Below are 19432 nucleotides of genomic sequence, written 5' to 3'. Positions count from 1 at the left end.
CGCCTTAAGTGCCAGCACATAACTGCTGCACTGTTTACGGTGGAACAGCAAAATCTGAACTAGAAGCTGACAAATAAGAAGCTTCAGCTTCAGAGTTTTTGTGCTGGTAGCATTTTTGATAAGGTGATTTAAGCTATCAATATATCCTACCTAGAGTTTCATGTACTACCTATAAATATGCACTACAGCAAGACATTGACAAGGCAGCACAATTTGTCACAACACCAGGAGGCTGCACTGAAGATGCAGGTGCAGCAGCTGCTTTGCTAAAGCAAACATGATGCACTACGTCAGGATGTTGTGTTTCATGAGATTGCTGGTGTTTGCCCACAACTACCACCTTACATTTAACTGCATTATCATGAAATTTAGTCAAGTGAGCCCACACCTTTCAACAGCGTTCTCTTTCAGCCATGACCAGAGAGCACAAAATGACACTTAGCATTCAAAATACTTGAGGTCGTCAGAGGCATGTGAGCACTTTTGTCACAAGTACAGAGCTCCTCTTCTTCTGACTGCTTACTATGTAGAATGAATTAACGTTATATTAATGCTGATCACAGCACAGTTTGTCCATGAGCTTGTCAATATTTCAGTACTCATCCGTCAGGAACTGGTACCAACCAGTAGCAAACAACAAGGATGGTCAAATAGTTCTGTACTACTGTGTCCTTCTCTGGACCATGTAAATGTTTTAGTGCTATAGTCAGTATTAGCACATTTGAGTTATGTGCACTTTAACCACTTTTAAAACTCAATTGTAATACTGTTTACAATAACCTGTAAAATGCCCCTTAGTGTCCACTTGCCATCCTCTTCAATAAACTAATGAAGTACTAACATGATTTTTGTTTATTTAATCCCCTAGCAAATGAAATCTTGCTGACTGGCAGTTTTTAAATGAGAGCGGTTAGACTAACGTCTGTGCTGGGGTCCCTGAGGGCCTACATAATTCTGTAATTTAACATAATTGCACCTAATCCAGGAACACATGCCAGTGCGTTTGCAACGATAGTGTTTATTGCAATTCCAATTTAGAGGTCATCTTCTAGAACAGTATTCAGCTTAATTTGTGTCTTGGGAAATGACCTGCTAATGCAGTTCCTAAAGGGGCAAAAAAGGCAGCAGCTATTTAAAGCCAGTATTGTTGTCCTGCTGTTCTCAGTTTTCCTCCCCAGCTCTAATGTAGTAAGTAAGTTGTGTAACAACATGATTATAGATTGGCACATGAAAGAAACAACTAATCTTCATCACTGTTTCATTTCCATTACATTCAAATGCTTTATTAAGTGCTGGAGTTTGATACATCATTGTAGTCAGACAAAATTTTCATCCTTTTTCTTGAGGATTGAAAACCAAATTTTTCAGACAAAATGTTTGAATGACTGAAATATTGGTGCATATCCTATTCAGCGAATGGTTCTTTGAAAAAAATGAAGTTGATGACACTCAAAGTAACACGTCTTTTGTCGGCTTCTTTATTTTTTTAGAGTGTAATGCCAGCATCCTCATTTGACTGATTGACTGATTTGACTGATTATTAAAGCACCAGTACTTTCCAGTCATGTTTGTCTGAATTCATAACAACAATTCCTCAGCAGCTGATGGCTGATACAGTGTTTATCAGTGGTTGTCATGCAGCAGAGCTAGCTGGATGCCAGGCCTGCAGTGTAGCTGGTGCTAGTGGGAACAGTGCCCACTGCTCTGTTGGAGGGAAGCTCTGTGGCTGTGTAATCAATCCTAATCCTGTCTATTATCACCGCTGCTGCTGGAGCAGCAGGCTTAAGCAGCCTTAACTGATCATGATCGGCTCAGTGGGGATTTGCTACGGGTTACGAGGGGAAGGGAAGAATAGGTTGGGTATTTGTTAACCAAATCGCTGTTTATCGTGTCTGTTTCATGCTGTCATTCATCCCAGATGCTCATTTTGATGATTGGGTTTATGCGGTGTAATTTACTACAATTGTGGGGCTCATGCAGAGCTGTTAGAAGTTGTCTGGAGAAGTGTGCTCCCACCAGCTAAATACAAAGATGTGAAACCATAGTGTCATACAAATTGTTGTATAGTCTCTGCTTTGCTGATGAGATTTGTGTGATTTGAAATATTTTTGTATTGCAGTGCTTTCAGAGACACACTTTTTTGGTGGAGCTGAAAAGGCTTTTGGTGCAAATGCAAAGGCAGTGATCTGAGAACATCATATACTTCAGGCAGTAGCGGATGTGTTTTTTCAGATATGCAGGTAGACAAATTTGTCTTATTGGTTTATTTAATTGAATATTACTTACTTTCTTTCCAAAAAGAATAAAACTTGTAATTGTTAAAAGGTTTTTCATTAATCTGTTTATGCATTTTGCTATAGGCTTGTGCATAAATATATAAATGTAGCTAAAAGCATAATGTATTATTGATTACCAAGTAAAGAACAATATTGGTCATTTCAGTGAAGAGATCTTTTGCCTTTTGTTTTTTACTCAGTTGGATCTGAGTTGGGCAGGATTAGACTGGAAGATGTTGATGCCATCAGAATACGGGCAGGTTTTTCATCAGTGGCTCTTTACCACAGCCATACCCAACACAAACCTCTCTTTAGTTGTGCCTGACAGGCTACCAAACTAGCTTTAATAAACAAACAAATAAATAAATGTGTCTGCAGTGCCTGCTTTGTGAAAAATCAATACAGTTCAGTGTATTTGTCAGCTATCATGGCCAGTCATAGGCTAGTCACAGTACCACTTTAGCAAATGCTAACTGTGTTTGGATAATTGGCCTAATTGACCAACAGTGCTGTCTCAAACACGCACACAGTCCTGTTCAGGCAGCGAAGTTGAGTTTTTCTAGTTTTCCACTTCACATTAAATATTGTTTAGGATTTCAAATGTGACTGTGGTTAATGATCATTGTGATATATCGTCATCACTGATATTTAATTTTAAACTTTGTTCTTGTTATATATATTTTCAAATATCTATGGAAACATAGAAATGTTTAAAACAAGAAAATGACAAATGTGTACAGTGTAGAGTTGTCAACTTTAGGCCAAATGGAAAAACACAAAGATAAATGACTAAATCAGCCAATTAGTTACAGATTGTCTCTTATGCTAGCTACAACAAAGTAAACAAATGTTACTTAATAAATCACAATTAAACCTTCTTTCTTCATTTTGTAAATATTTTCTTGGAATATTTTATTTTAGAATGTTTTAAATGCCCATCCCTGTCTGCCGGTTATTTACTGTATTAACGGGTTTTAGTGTAAATTCATAGAGGCACTTTTCATTGTTCACTGCTGCGTGCGGCCTCCTGCTGGCCTGCCTGTGAAAAACTATGGACCATCTGCCAAGGTTACTGTGTTAGGACACAGTGTGTGGGCAGTAAGCTGGCAGCTTACTTCACACTTGTGCTTCACTCCTAGGGTTCAGTAGAAAGGTCACAGATTTTTTTTTTTTTTTTTTTAGTGAAGATCTCTGATTCAGCTTCAAGACTGAGAGAGACAAGACTTCTGTTTGGTTAACTGTGCACTGCAGCCATATAAACATAATTAAGTAAATAAGATTATGTGAAAACTGGGTTTTAGTAGGGTTGCACAGAAAAGACAGAATCCAACTACTGTGATTATTGCTACATTTTACGATTGCAAAACTCTTACTTTTTACTAAAATTAGTAATATGATTAAAGACTGGGTTGTGTTGTTCTGACTAGATATTATTTTCTTTTGTTGGATTTCATGAACATATGAAGTTAATATAATGTAAAATTTTTGTTCTGTTAACTTACTGTTATAAGTTTAATTAATTCTAAATTTTAAGGCAACCAGGTTACTTACTTAATAAATATTTAAAACATTTAAAAAAAATTTATAGTGATGCAGGCTTCTGAATAATCAGTACATGAAAAAAATAATGGTAATGATTAAAGGTCCATATCTTGTAAAAATATCTTGCATTTATGGTTTAGTCTGTATATAGTCTAAACTGTAAAACTAGCCTTCTGTTTTGTGATGCCAATAAAACCAGCAAACATCTGTATAGTCTACAAAAGTTTAGCCCTGCCCAGTCACACTAAAGTTATAAGGAGCATTTCAGCCTGAACAGCTTTTTGAGTGAGGAACAATACAGGGCATCCAATCAGAACAGAGCTTATTTAGTAGCCCAAGTTTTCACTGTAGTTAATATGGATGCTTCTGTGAATTTGACTTTACATAAGCATGCTGAGGCTGCAAGTTTAGTAGCAAGTTGGTATAACTGTTAGAGGACAATGACACATAATACATCTGAAAAAATAATTAAAAAAAAAACTGAAAATGAAGATAATTGCAGTCAGTTAGGAAGTGGTTTGCCCTCTACAAGGATCTACTCTGAAATCAGTAATCTGTAAAAACAGCCAGAACATCCTGAAAAAGAATTTCACTCTAATATGTGCTGTACCTTTAAGTGTTATCAAATTTAGCCTTGATTACTTATGAGATTCTGGCATGAAAATGTATTAGGCTATTTTAATATTTCTTTTCACATTTGGATGGTGAATGTGTTTGGCAGATAGAAGCAGAAGGGAGCAGAGAGATGAAACCAGCTGTAATATCCTGCATAAGAAATATCCATATCTGAGCCAAGCTAATCTTTTTAGCACATTATAAAATCTAATCAAAAGGCCAGTGCTTCATTGGCACTGTACGCGTTCTTACAGTAAACCCATCGGATTAATTCTGTTTTTGTAACATGAACAACTGAAGTTTTGTTTGACTTGTATTACCAGAGGATCTATAGAATAGGACAACCCACAACATGTAAAATACACTGGCAGGTATGCAATCGCTTTTTATAACTGTTCAGTTACAACTTACACAGTGTAGACTTAACATAAACTTAAAATAAGCTAAACTTAACATAAATTAAAATAAGTAAAAGAAGAGCTGTGTGGTAAAGCCAGCGTTACAGTGCATACAGAGAGAACAGCTTCTTAATGAAACATGATCCCTAAGTTCTCAATAAGCTGTTTAACAGTAAATTAGTACTCTCTAATTCTCTCTCAGTTCTTTTCTCAGAATGGCCATTATCTCCTTTACACATCGCCGTCAAGTTACTTGTCGATCATCAACGGCATTTGAATACATCACCCTATCAACCAGGCCTAGTAAAGTCAATTACAATTTTAAAATATATAGTTGCAATGGAAATGTGCAGGTACAATTTTCATTCATCAAGGTTCAAATAATATAAATATGCCCTCAAAGGTACAACAGTTGTTTTAAGGTCAAACCGTGTACCTTAAATATGTTTTTTTACAGGTAAAAAGTACGTATTAGTACATTCTGATAATCTAATGTTTTAAGACAGAACAATAAAATAAGCATGGAAGCAAGACGGGGTGTGAGGAGTACAACTTATCTGTACAGTTATCTTCACTGACTAAAGGTACTGAGATGTACCCGTGAGGGTACCGCCCCAGGGACAAGAGGGGTACTGCCCCAGTGACAGTTTCATACCTTTATTTCTGAGAGTATAATGCAGAGGTACCCTTGAGGGTACCTTTGTACCTTTCTCTTTGAGAGTGTATGCCTAAACGCACTGCTTTTCTCAACATTATACTGATGAAGATATGATGCCAATAGTATATAATTCACTCACATTCTCAGAAAAGACTTCCATCACCAGGTTTTGCAGTTAGCTGTGAGTGCTCATTCAACATACTCGCAAACATCAGATTCATCCGCTCGTGGGAGTCCAAAGCCAACCAAAGTTACAATGTGCAGCCACATGTTACCTGCAATTACACATTTCTACCAGAGAGGTTTCCAAATTCCCAAATGTTATATAGTGCAGCTTTAATCAGAATCCAGCATTGATATTTTGTCTATGTGTAAAGCCCAATCCCAACAATGTATATCATGAAAAAAAGTGGTCTATAATACGCTTTGGAGCGAAACTCTTCATATACATATTCAACCTACAGCAGTTTAGCTCCATACACTCATGTTAAACTTCTAAGCAGCGTTTCAGCCTGGACTGATGAGACAACACAGGACAGCCAATCACAATAGACTTCTAAATCTTAAAAGTACAGTAACAAAAACAAAAATTCTATGTGACAAAAAAGAGGTTGGAAAATGTTCATGTAAAAAAAATCATTTTGACTGTTATAAATGAACATACACTGCTAGAAAAATGTCAGTTATGGGTTTTTAATACTATGCATTAGTTGACAGTATTTGTTAGCATGCCATGTTAGCACAGCAGAGCTTTGGCAGAGTGTCGGGTTTTAAGTGGACTGCTGTCATGTGTCACATCCTCTAGAACATTCCGGCCTTCATTCAGCAGTAGATACAGCCGAGTGTCCAGGGCTTGTACAAAACAAAGCAGACACACGTGGGTGTTCCAGGATATCAGCGCTTTCTGTACTGAAGAAACATTTTCAGTACTGGACGAGATAACATTTCTAATGGACTGATCATTTTCAGTCTGCTATTGACTTTCTATGCAGACTCTCATAATAAAGTCAGATTTATTGCTTCTGACTCGACTCCTTCTTGCTCCCATTATTATTACTGACTGTCAAAATAAAATGCCCGGCCCATGAAATAAGCCATATATTTCTATTCATTTACAGTTCATTTACAAAGCCTTCTTGTATATTTCACTACTCTTTTTAGCTATTGCAGTTATACATTAGGGCTGTCAATATTACTCAAACTCAGCTACTCAATTTAAAGTAAATCGTACAATTACCCTTCAATTCGTTGGCTGTTCGCATAGTATTAATAATGCATATTTCAAATGATCCTGCTTCTCTCTCTTACAGTAAGACACAAAGCCTACTTATATGCTTTTTTGCCAGTTTTTTATAGTGTTTTTAAACTGAAGTTTTAAAGTGAAGTTAAAGCAATAATAACGCATTAACGCGATCTCAATTTAAAGCGTTTTTTAAAAACAGTGCCGTTAACGCAAATTCTATTTGGCCCTGTGAGTCATCCGTAGTTCATGTTGAGACTTGACTGTGCGCGGCGTCTCCCATTAAGAGTAGAGGAGTAAGTAGCCACGTTTACATGATGTTTACAGTGCTGTAGCTCTGTGGTATGACACTACATGTCTTTAATGAAGTCCAACTTTGTGTAATTTATTTTTGTTTGCGCAGGACTGTGAAGTCCTATAGGCTGTGATTGAATACGACTTCAACACAATTGAAGTTTTTAGTTTTTGTTTTCTTTTGTTACACATATCTGAACTGAGACACAGTAGTGTGTGTCTTATATGTCTTATATTTGAGACTACAGCTCCCTAATCTATTAGAAATCCAATTTTGTGTTTTGTACAGTATTACTGCCTAGTATGTGAGTGAATAAAACTCCCTGACAGTTTTCTCTTGTCCCAGCAGTTTTGAACATAAGTACATTTAGCATAAAATGTGTTCAACATTTTAACTGTAACATTTCATTTAAAAATCCTTATTTTCTATAACATTTACACAGATTTAGAAAAAAAATGCGATTAATCACAATTAACTATATGAAATTCTGAGATGAATCACGATTAAATTTTTTTATCGTTTGACAGCCCTAGTTTTTATAGATATATGTATATTTTTAAAATTAAGTCTTTTAATAATTTTAATCTTTTTCCAGTAAAGTATTTATAAAGGCTTTTCATGTTTATTTAGGTTACACATGGTTATACTGTTCAGTTCAGTCCATTTTATTGTTTGGCCTATATAGAAATTTGAGCACTTGGACTAAAAGTCAAATTATTCAGCAATTATTCTGCTCAATTAGTGTAAAGAAATGTAGTTTGTTTGGGGTATGCTATTGTTGCCAAGTTAAAGCAAGACCTTTCAGTCACCCATCACCGCATATTGCTGTGATTTTTATGAACTACGAAAATTTTCTGTAATATAACCATTAAAATATTGTAATATAGTGGCATTTAATGCAGGAATTTTCACCTTCTAGGTAGTTATTGCTCACCAAATGACCAATAATGCTAATTTCAAGCAGGACCTCAAAGCAATTTTCTGTACTGTGCTAACATCAAGCTAATGGTGCCACACAGTTTTCCCACACTGAGTGTAACTTAAGGCAAATTTCACAAAAACATAGACATCTGAATTCCACCAATTTCCAAACTGTATGTATTTCAGTGGTTGAGATGCAAACAAAAATCAAAAAGAGGTTTGATGTGAAATTAATTATTGTAGAGAAACATACGGACTCTTTGCGGTGGTGGTAATAGGAAACAGGGTTCGCCATGTCTACAACACAAATATAGCCATTTACTATCCAAAACCACCAGAGAACCCTAACCTGTTTTCCGAGTTCTTATATGTTATGTTGATAATTGTGTTTAAAAAAGTGGTGAATCTTAAAGTCTTATTTGGGGACTATTTTGCCTTGCAACACCCTGCATGTACCCCACCACTGTGACTAGGTTTTGGGCCAAAACCTTCTCAAAACCATCATCAAACAATGTCTCAGACATCAAGGCAGAATAACCATAACCATTTCATGTAATACCTTCCTGTCATGTAGCTTTTAGAGGTTTTTAACTCTTTGGACATCTGGTTCCTATCACCTCCACAGTGAACAATTCTAACTCAAGAACAGAACATTTCATATCCAACCATTACAAATGACTTGATGCTTACATCTCAACTGATTAATTTTCAAGTATCAAGCTGGACAATTCCAGATGTAATGACATTGTCACTTATATCTGATAGAAGTGCAGCGTGTTAGCTATCTATCCCCAAAAGCTTTCACAAGAAAGCTTGATTAGGCTTTAATCAGTCGTTATTGTAGTCATTAATTTTAGAAGCAGGGTGTGATTAGGGGTCTGGGGTTTTCTTAATCAGGTTGTGTGTGTGTGTGTGTGTGTGTGTGTGTGTGTGTGTGTGTGTGTGTGTGTGTGTGTGTGTGTGTGTGTGTGTGATGATTTGTGTTCCGCAGGAAACTCCACTGCACGCGGAATTACATCCACATGCACCTGTTTGTGGCCTTCATCCTGAAAGCCATCGCAGTCTTCATCAAAGACGTTGTGTTGTATGATGTTATTCAGGAATCAGACAACTGCTCCACTGGATCTGTAAGTTCATTAGTGTATATTTCTGCCTTTCACTCCACTCTTCTTCATTAATAATGTGAATTGAAAGTATACAGTAGCTGTTGCTTTTTTTGGTATGTAAAGAACATGATATAACATCTAACATTTGTAGATTTTTGTTCTTATTTGTGTCACAAACTGCATTTTTGTTTTTTTTATTTGAAATGAAACATAGAACCATTTTTATGATCATGCTTCCGACAGCAGGTACTGCAATTTACTTTTTTTTTCTTTTGCTGTGTAAGCAGAACTAACCTCTGTTGTACATGGTTCTTCAATGAAGCTTGATTATTTGCTTTAGAAAATACAGGCCTACAGCTTGCAATACAAGTATTGTTGAATTTTATAAGGGCTATAAATTGTGAGTTTTGTTACGATTAAGAAAGTATATTATACTTCACTACAAACAAATGAGTGTCCTAACAAGTGTTGGGTTAACAGTGTGATTGAAAAGGCGAAGATGGTGCAGCTGTAATCATCCTAATTACTCTAGCTGGCATTAGTTAGAACCAAAAACACAAAAATTATATATCACTGTTCTTTGTGTTATATTGGCATGCTATAACGTTAGTTAATCAACTACTGAAGAGAAAAACCTTTCTGTAGACGAGTCATTACCATTCACCACTACACCACTTAGCTCTTTAGCTAATTCAAGGGCACCTCTGTGTGTAAGTAATAAAGAAGTGACATATTATAGTTTGAAACAATTACTTTGTTTGTACTGGATTAGTGTTTTTGCCCTACATACAGTTAACCATACATCTGTTGATTAACATTTATAGGTCTTAGTACCTAACATTTCATTTCTGATTCCTTCAGAAACTTTTTCCCTTTTAACATACTAAAATCTGCCCCAAATGCATGCTCACCATGCATGTCCATGTTGGTCAGTAAAATGGGTCAGCATATAGTATTGGAGCTTCCTGTGTGCCACCATGTTTTCTGTCAATGTATAAAAGAAGCTAATTGCTGCCTTTATTGTTGGATTCATTTTAGTAGCTAATTTGATGTTTTGAACACATTTGCCTTATTTAATTTAAGAAACCTTAAAAGAGATAAGAGATGCGGGAAGATCCCTTCACCCTAACAGCTTTGAGTGTCTTAGACAAAAAATAGCAGGTGCTGCACTGCTCTCAACACCTTCTGAGTGTCAAAACATTTATTCCATTAATTTTACATGATGGCTGCTCCCACAGTTGTTGTTTCTGGCCCTCGAGAGTTTCCCTTGGCCTCTTTCCCCTCCCTTTTGTCTTCCCTCTTCAAGTCTATTAATACCAAATTGCTTAATGTCACTTGAGCTTGGGGTCATGTTTGAGCCAGCGACACAAAAAAGCTTTGTACTGAGCTACAGAAACAAATCTGAGCAATATTTAGACTTGTGTTTAACATCACATTTGCATCTATAAACCGCATCAGTGAGATTCCTGCTGGCAGAGTGGAAGTGACACAGGAGAGCTGTGAGAAGACCCAGCTGCTTCAGCAAAATCTCAGATGAACTTAAGAGAGGAGGCAAACATCTGAAAGGGAAACATATGCCTCCTTATCGCTGTGTGGGATGGAGCTGCTAGCTCGTGCATACTGTGGTGCTAGAACACTCGTCCAGCTCATGTTAAATCTCTCACAATGTCATATTAGAGATAATGGCATAGGTGAGCCAAAGAACTGTGTTTACTTGTACAGTCTGAAAAACAATTCCAGTCACTGCACATGAATTGTTATTAACCCTCAGGAGTCCCAGTTATCTGATGATGATAAAAGCATATTGTGCAGTGGAAAATAAGTGACAGACACTACAGAGAACACACGTCACAGATACTACAGAGAACACATGTCGGCACATTTGAATGCTCAATTACTGTTTATTCACAGAATTCAACATATTTCTTTTGTGGGGGAGCATATTTAGTGGGTTCCCTGTAGAGAATGTGTTGCATTATTTTCACTTAGAAAATCAAGAGAAATGTAAGTTGACTCGGGTGTTCAAACGTTTGTCCTAGGCCTGTAAATAACTTACATATTGCTCCAACCACAAATCTGTTCTTTCATGGCAGGGTTGCTTAACAGAATACAACTACGTTGGAATTTCTGTTTGCTACATAATGTTGAATTTTCAATTTTAAATGCAACCCTACCAAGCTGGATTACAGTACTGTGTAAAAGTCAAAGAGCACAATTCATTTTATGAAGTTCCAGTCAAAACAGCCATGAAGTACAAGAAATTCATTTTTCAGCATCAGGACGAAAAAAGGCAGAAAGCATTTACCAAGAAATTGCACAGAAGCCTCAACAATTACACATCATTTTTCTTCAGTATTAAATGTGCCCACGCTATTATTACAGATCCCATTCTTTTCCGTTTTTCAAAGAGTTTTTCAGAGAGTTCTGTCTTTTATTTTTCTACTCCTCATCCAGGTAATCCCAAGCACATTCAGTGGTGTTGAGGTCTGGACTCCAGTTTCTGTGTCTACTCCTTTGGGAACTGTTGTAACTAGAAGTATGGCAGGCTTATGTATAGTTTTATGTTAAATATATATGCCTTTTTGTTGACACTTTTTTGGTTTTGACTGGAAAATAGAGATCTGAAAGGTTGGTCTCTGAAATTTGCCCAGCTCTGTTTGTTGTTGTAGGTTATCGAAAGTAGGCTGGCTGGAATTCAATTTTTCACCATGGCAGCATTACCTTGATTACACAATAAAAAAGAAAATTACATCCAGTCTATTTTAACAGTCCTTGGATGCACCTTTCAACTTTTGGGGTCTGTAAAACTTGGCCACCCTAGCAACCTTTGCTATAAAAGAACACAATTTTGGATGGAGCACTGATAGGCCAGTTTATTATATTATTTTTATTTATTATATTGTTAATTAATATTTATTATATTGTTAATTAATGTTATATTATTAATATATATTATTATATTATATTATTATATTTATTTTATTTAATATTTCCATCATTTTACTATAAATCATTTCTCACTTGTAGGTGATTTTTAGAAGCAGGAATTCTGTTGATTGTGAATTGTCTGACATACTAGGAGGAGATTGCAATTGTATGTAAATGTAATTCTTAATGTATCTATTTTTGTAATTTTTAATTGCATTTAAATAGCAGCAAAAATGACAGTAATAAGTTAGTTGTTAATAACAAAAGTTAATAGTAATTGTTAATAATACAGTCTTTCACTGAATACACATGAATTGTTATTAACAGAAATTAAATTCGGTGACATTATGTTATGTGTAGAGCTGTCCTGCGATGTTTATCTGTCCCTTATAGGGTCCACCTGGAGCTCAGGTCATTATAAAGAGCATTATAAAACAATCCATTACCCAGGGGGTTGAACCATGAGTTCATATTAAGTACATGATAAAGGGCCATCGAGAGGCCTGTCTGATTCATTGAGAGGGGGACGTGTTTCTGCCATGTCTGTGGCCTTGCCTCCAGCCAAAGCTTTTAATCCATTTCAGCAAGTGAACCTGCAGCAAGAGGCTATGTTTCGGCTCGGCTCTCAGAGCAATTTCAGATGATTTGTGCACATTAGAACAACAGACAGGGCCCATTCAGCTGGTGCTGCCTTATTTCACTTTCCCAATGCAGAAAGCATCAATCAGTTTCCATGCTGTTCTGTTCTTCCGTGAAAGTTTTTGGGCTGCTGTGCGAGACATTCATTAGAGAATGTAGAAGAAACTTGGAGCTGTACCTGAGTTTTCCCCTCATTTGGCAGAGCTGCATCCAGCTCCCGAGGAACAAATTTGATTGACTTGTACTGAGCACAAAATAATTACGCTTCAGTAGCTGTGCTCAGCTGTCGTATAGCATCCATGTTGTTTTGACCGGTCTGATCTCACCCGTACGGTTTCCATTCATATTTTATGGCAAGAGATTGAGCATCATAATCAGAATATTCCACAGAAATATGAATATGCTGTGTTTTCATCATGACAACCATGTCTTTGTCCCATTCATACTTTTCCTTTTTCGTCTCCGTTTTCTCCTTTGTATTTCTGTTTGAGTTGTTTTGTCATGCCGCTGGTTGCATACTTTTCTTTGTTCATGTCTCATCACTGGTCCAAACAGAAAATCAGGACCAGGGTCCAAACCAAGGTTTGTGCTTTTTGTTACACTGCATTTCAAATTGCAATTTAGCGAGAGCACTAAAGAACTTTGCATGACGTACCCACCGTCATCACCTACGTAGGCTGCATCTCTTTATAGTTGACAGTGATTGGTTTGTAGGGGAGTGTGCATTTGGTGTGAGCATGGTGTCAATTCTGCAGGTAGCCTTTTTCATTTGATTTGATAAAAATTATGACTTTTGACTTTTTCGTCAGACAAAATCACAATGAAATATTTAGTTTCTAATCTATCATGCTATCGTGGCTCATGGTCCAGTCTGGTTTTGATTTTGGTCCTTTGGTCCAGACCGAGGTCCAAGGCACCTATCACACCTGCTATTCTGAATTGGACCAAACTGAAAAATCTGAAGGTCCGGCTCAAACAAGGTAGGTGTGAAAGCACTCTTAGAGAAGTGCTAAAACAGTCAAGAGGGTGAGGTTTTCCCGATTTGAAAGTCCCTTCTGATGATGTATCTTGAAGAAGGTAGGAACGTTTAAAAAACTAAAATGTATTGGGGTGGATACATGACAGCTGTTTGATTTTTTTTGTTGTTGTTTTTTTCCTACTGGCTGGCTAAAACAGAAGGAGAGAGCTACTGTTACTACTACAAAGCCAACTACAAAGCAATGCGCTAAGCTACAGAATAGTGCGTAACACAGTAAATAATATTAAATGATAGTTTTACACTGGAATGCTTATCTAATTAACAACACTCACAAAATGACCATCCTAATGAGTAAAGCGCTGACCTCAGCCCCAGTGAAATGCTGTGGCATAAGCTAAAAGCAGGGTGTTGTAGCAGAAACATCAAAAAAAATGTACATGAACAAAGACAGTTTTGTGTAATGGAAAGACAAATATTTACATTTACATAAACACTTATTTTTAAATGAAAAGGAAGTTATCGAACTTGATGACTGAAAATGTGTAAATTTTTCTATATAAACTACCATTTTAAGCAAGCAAACGAATCCATAGGAATAGATTGAGACTGTTCAAATGGCTATTTCTACCGTTAAATCTGCTTTTCTCCCTTAATCATTTATGATTAATGCTGGGTTTATTTTGATATGTAAATAATGTCATCCAACTATTAGAAAATTCATAGATTTAGAGTTATTTTGAAAGCGCATGAATTGGCTCATAGTCACATCAGTCACGTTTTTCTCGTTACTCTGATTAAAAAAATCTACAATAACCACTTACAAATTGGAGTTCTGCTCTGATTGAACTTGTTCATGCCAGTGGAAAACACAGAGGGCATCCAACAATAAACAAAGCCTTGGGCATCTTTTATATAGTGGTAAACATTGTAGCAAACAGAAAGCTCAGGTTGCTGACATTTCACTCTGGCTAGTGTGGGCATGCAGTGTTTTTTCAATTGTTGAAAAAAGTTTCTTCACTCACACATCTCATTTACAAAAATGGATCTCTAAAGAACCTTGTACTGAAAGGTTCTTCAGAGAACCAAAATGATTCTTCTGTGGCATCATGTAAAGCATCCTTTATGGCTCCTTTATTTTTAAGAGTGTTCTGTATGTTGGCTTTTTCAGAAACTGCCAGTGCAGATGATTGATAAATGATTTCTGTCCTTGGTAATAATTTAGTGATACAGTTTTTTGAAGTTAATACAAAAGAAATCACAAACAACAGTGCCCAAGTGCAAAAAAAATAAAACTTAAAGATAATGGCTGAGGATGTTGAATTTTGTGGCACATATTGTATCCTACATACTGTAATCTTTTTGTCAGTTGTAATTACAACCTTATATAGGTGTCATGAAAAACAGAAGGAGAGAGCTAATGTTGCTACTACAAAGCCAACTATCACAAAATGTATTCGCCTCTATGTCACTGCATCCATTAAAGTTTCTTATATACAAAGTTTTTTTATTTGTTGTCTTTTATTGTATTAATTGTTGTTGTCTTCAGTTTCGACCTGGATATCCTGAATTTTGGTTTTGGCCAAGAATTTTCATTTTGCTGCATCACTAACATTAATGTAACAAGATTTTATTCTGGGTAATTTTGCACAGTTTATATTGGACCATCTGTCATGCTCAGAAAATGTGAAGGGTGGCTGTCTTTTTTAAAAGATGTTAATAATAAATAAAAAGCCTTGTAAAATTTTGACATGACAGCAAAGATATATTACTTATAGTTCCACTGAGTGACTGCTGTCCCATTAACACAGCTGGGACGCTAACGTTGTAATATTTGAACACTCTTTCAGGAAGCATCACTAACACTGCACTGACATACCCGAGTGGCTAAATTAACTTTGGGGAATTTGTGCTGTGGAAATGTAGCTTGAAATGTTGAGCCATCCAGGCGGAATGAGGCTGAGCTTGTCATCTTTCATGGCTGTCTTTACATTTACTAAGCAAAGAAGCTCAGTCACCTTAGCATTCCTTTTCTTACATCTCTGTGACTAATTTAGAACTGATACAAAGATCATGATGGAAAAAGTTATAATTGGAACGAATGGATTAATTCACAAAGTTCTGTGTTGGATTGAAATCAGTCACTTTGAACCTAAAGTTTAATTAATTTGATAACCTTTGTGTAGATCCCTCTGTTCTGAAATGAGTAGAATGTGGAACTTTGATTTGCAGGGCATTTTGACATTTATGCCTTAATGTTGCCCAACAGATCAAATGGAACTGATTTTTTTATTTTGTGTTTCCAATCGTGACATTTCCATATGCAAATTACAAACTCTAGTTGTCATATTGTCTTGTACATTATAAATGTAGCTAAAAGTATATGTACTAATTATTGTATCATTTTTGATGAATTTGTGTTAATATCAAAACAATGATTGCAGTTGTCTGTTCAGTTTCTAATCAGAGGTGCCTCTTTCCATAGATGCTTTTCACTGTTTTGCAGTTGAGCTTTTTTAATTGTTCCATGTAATATGTATTATTAACATTTATATGATATAATCATAAAATGCAAACTTGTATATTTTGATGTTATGAGAAGCTCTGATTCTAGGTGTAAAGGCCAGGCTCTTTTCATGGCATGCACATTTTTTGTGCACTGCAAGGTTGTAAAAGAACAGCCAGCATTCCCTGAATCGACTTTTCTGTATAGGCCTTCTAAGATTAATACATTTTTTAAATTTCTTTTTAGGTTTTAAAAAATGATTTAAGTCTTCATGGTGATGCAAGTACTAACAGTACCCATCACAGCTTCATAAATTTATGCACAATTCTAAGACTGAGAATAGTTCCCATGCTTAAAGACTTAGCTTAGTTAAAGAAAGAGTAGTTTTTATGCTGCGTGTAATTTGCGGTTGGCTGTACAGCAGAGTGGTTAAGTCACTTGCTCTGTTTGTGGGAGACTGGGGTTTCAGGCCAGCTTAAAAGAGCATACCATTGCTCAAATATGAGACATGGCTTCTAAAATACTGATTACATCCCTCTCACACAGCGCATGTATAATGTATTTTGGTATGTTTTGTTATTGTGACTCTTTACAATGCATGTTTTCTCAATTTGATAACATTAAAATATGATTAACTGTGCAGCCATATTTGTGCAGTAATTAGCGAGACCGCATAAGTACATGTACATTAGGGTTTGATTGGCTTGAAATTTAGCTTGGAATGTTTAGACTTCATTTCCTCTCATGATTTTGGGATGTGTGATTTTATGAGTATTCACTGTGTCTTTTCTGCTGTTTGGTGAAGAAAATTACCAGCAATCTGATGCGAAGAGGCGTCATGATTTGCTCCCATCACAGGTTGTTTCTTTTGTTTTTCAGGTCGGCTGTAAAGCTGTCATCATCTTCTTCCAGTACTGCATCATGGCCAGTTTCTTCTGGCTGCTAGTAGAAGGCCTCTATCTCCATGCTCTATTAGCTGTCTCCTTCTTCTCAGAGAGGAAGTACTTCTGGTGGTACATTCTGATTGGCTGGGGTGCGTAATGAAAACTGCCTGTGAATTTGATTTGTAAGGTGCAGCAAGGTTGGTGCATATTTAATAGCAAGTGAAGTACAGTTGTCACTATGAATTGTATCAGTAAACAAGTAATCTACCAGTTTGTGATTGAGTAAATCGTTTTACAAAAGACCAAATGACAAAAATAGACTTAACTGTACAAATGCAAACCATGCAGAGCCTTTCAAAGATTCCAAAATGCTTTACTCAAGAAAGAATAACCAGAAAGACCTTTAATTAAAATAGAAGAGAAATGCAATTAAACAGGTGTATCAAGCTGTTTCTTAGTACACTGACTAGTAGGAGAATTTAAATTATGCATCATCAATAATTAAATTGGCAACTAATCACAAAATAAACCTAAAAACGTATGTTTGAGGATCTCACTATGTTCCAAAGTACAGAGAAGCATACTTTAACATCAGACTCATATTCAGCCATAGGGTTTCTCTCAGTGTTTATCAGCAATGCCAGATTGGCAGCTTAGTAGCCTTATTTTCCTGTAGACTCACTTGTTTGGTATTTAACACAAACTGGACAACCCAAACTAGTCTTGTGGTAAAATGCTATAGTTCTGTCAAATCAACAGTGTGGCCTGCTGTTACGTCATTACAGTAAACTGTTTCAGTAGCTACCGGACTCAAATGACTATACAACAATATCTTAATGAAACAGCTTGAAACCTACCTTTGTTTCATAACCTTCCTGTTAGCCTTTCAGTTTGGTAGCTATGATTATTGCTCATTCACCTACTGAAAAAAATACTGAAACACTTTCTTATTCTTTATGTCTGTAGGAGGGCCAATGTTATTTATCACAGCCTGGAGCTTTGCCAAAGCCTATTTCAATGATGTTGGGTAAGCTAACGCTAATACCATGCTCTTCCGTTTCCTAAAGATATTCACTAGGTGTTCCAGGGAAATTCCACACATTTTTTTTTATTCATGCATTTTAAATTCAGTCATTCCAAGTGTTGGGATGTGAAGTGGTATGCGAAAGTGTGGAGAAACCAGCCATTTTGTGTACCATCCAAAATGACCACTGAATGAATATAAAAATACTGTATACTATATAGATGTTGAAAATGGTCGAATAGTGGTAAACTAGATGCAAACAGGTGCTTTGAGTAATATTTTGCCTTACATACCCTACATGTACCTCTCCACTATGAATGGATTTAAAATGTCTTATCCTGAAACTATGACATCATGCATCAAATTTGTAACCATTTAATGTAGTTTTTTTCATAAACAGAGCTTTTATAGGCATTAAACTCTCCAGTGTCCCCATCACCACAATTCTGACTCTCTAAAATGTCACATTTCACATGAAACCACTCAGTGACTTTATTTATGCTTTATTTATGTAGAAATCTATGAAATTCTCTGTGAAATTCTAACTCAGTAGGATTCACCTAAGTTCAATATTGGCTGTCATAAATACATATATGCTATTAAATATCAGAGCTGATAGTGGACACGGTCTGAGGTCATGCTAAATCATCCATAAATACACTATTTCATTTTTCCCTGTCAGGTGCTGGGATATCATAGAGAACTCTGACCCATTCTGGTGGATTATCAAAACACCTATATTAGCTTCTATACTGGTAAGCTCACATCTTTCAAGGTGGAAACAGAAAGCAATTTTGTGTGTCAAGGTTATAATTTCACAAGGTAATATTAGCAAGGTGCAGTTTACATTAAATTATCTGTCATTCACTGGTGACTAAAGAGACTAGTCCAGTCTCTGTCTGTTGTCAACTTGTCCTCAGGGGCGTGATGCGTAATTGAGTTCCATATTTCCCTCAGGACATAAATATGAGCACATTCAACAGTACCTGAATGGCAATAACTGTTTATTGATTTCTCTGTGGCTGTAATAGCGGCCGTGATGGACAAGGGTCAGCGTGTCTGGTGTGTTGGAAAAGAACAAGGAGACTGCAATTATAGATAAAGCCTTCAAATAACGTTCTTATAAACTCTTATCTGAAAGCTTTATCTGTTCACAAACATATGCTATTACTACTGCATACTTTTTTTCTGACATTGTTTTTTGCCAAGTCTGAAGTCTTTCATAGTTAGCACTAAGCAAGTAAATGTTGGTGCATCCTATATATTTTTGTGTTGTTTATTGCTCAGTGGAACACAGCTATAAAATGACACATTTTTTCATTCTCTGAGCCAAACCAATCTGTGTAATATGTAATTAGATCTCTGTAGAATTGTCCTTTTAACATGAATCTTGCCATTGTTATCTTGTGATGAGCAAAATGGCA

The 19432-nt window shown here is 36.2% G+C and overlaps 1 protein-coding gene across 1 annotated transcript in view; it reads left to right on the top strand.

Moving 5' to 3' along the window:
• vipr1b (vasoactive intestinal peptide receptor 1b) overlaps positions 1–19432 on the top strand; it is a 131042-nt gene that overhangs the window by 92160 nt on the left and 19450 nt on the right. The window contains exons 6-9 of the mRNA XM_017717465.2: positions 8937–9072; positions 16980–17133; positions 17951–18011; positions 18691–18763. Coding sequence (XP_017572954.1) covers positions 8937–9072; positions 16980–17133; positions 17951–18011; positions 18691–18763 — 424 coding nt within the window. The remainder of the gene's footprint in view (positions 1–8936; positions 9073–16979; positions 17134–17950; positions 18012–18690; positions 18764–19432) is intronic.

This window comes from Pygocentrus nattereri, chromosome 24 (genome assembly GCF_015220715.1).
Source record: "Pygocentrus nattereri isolate fPygNat1 chromosome 24, fPygNat1.pri, whole genome shotgun sequence".
Lineage (NCBI taxonomy): Eukaryota > Metazoa > Chordata > Actinopteri > Characiformes > Serrasalmidae > Pygocentrus > Pygocentrus nattereri.
This window is presented reverse-complemented; position numbering and strand designations above follow the sequence as displayed.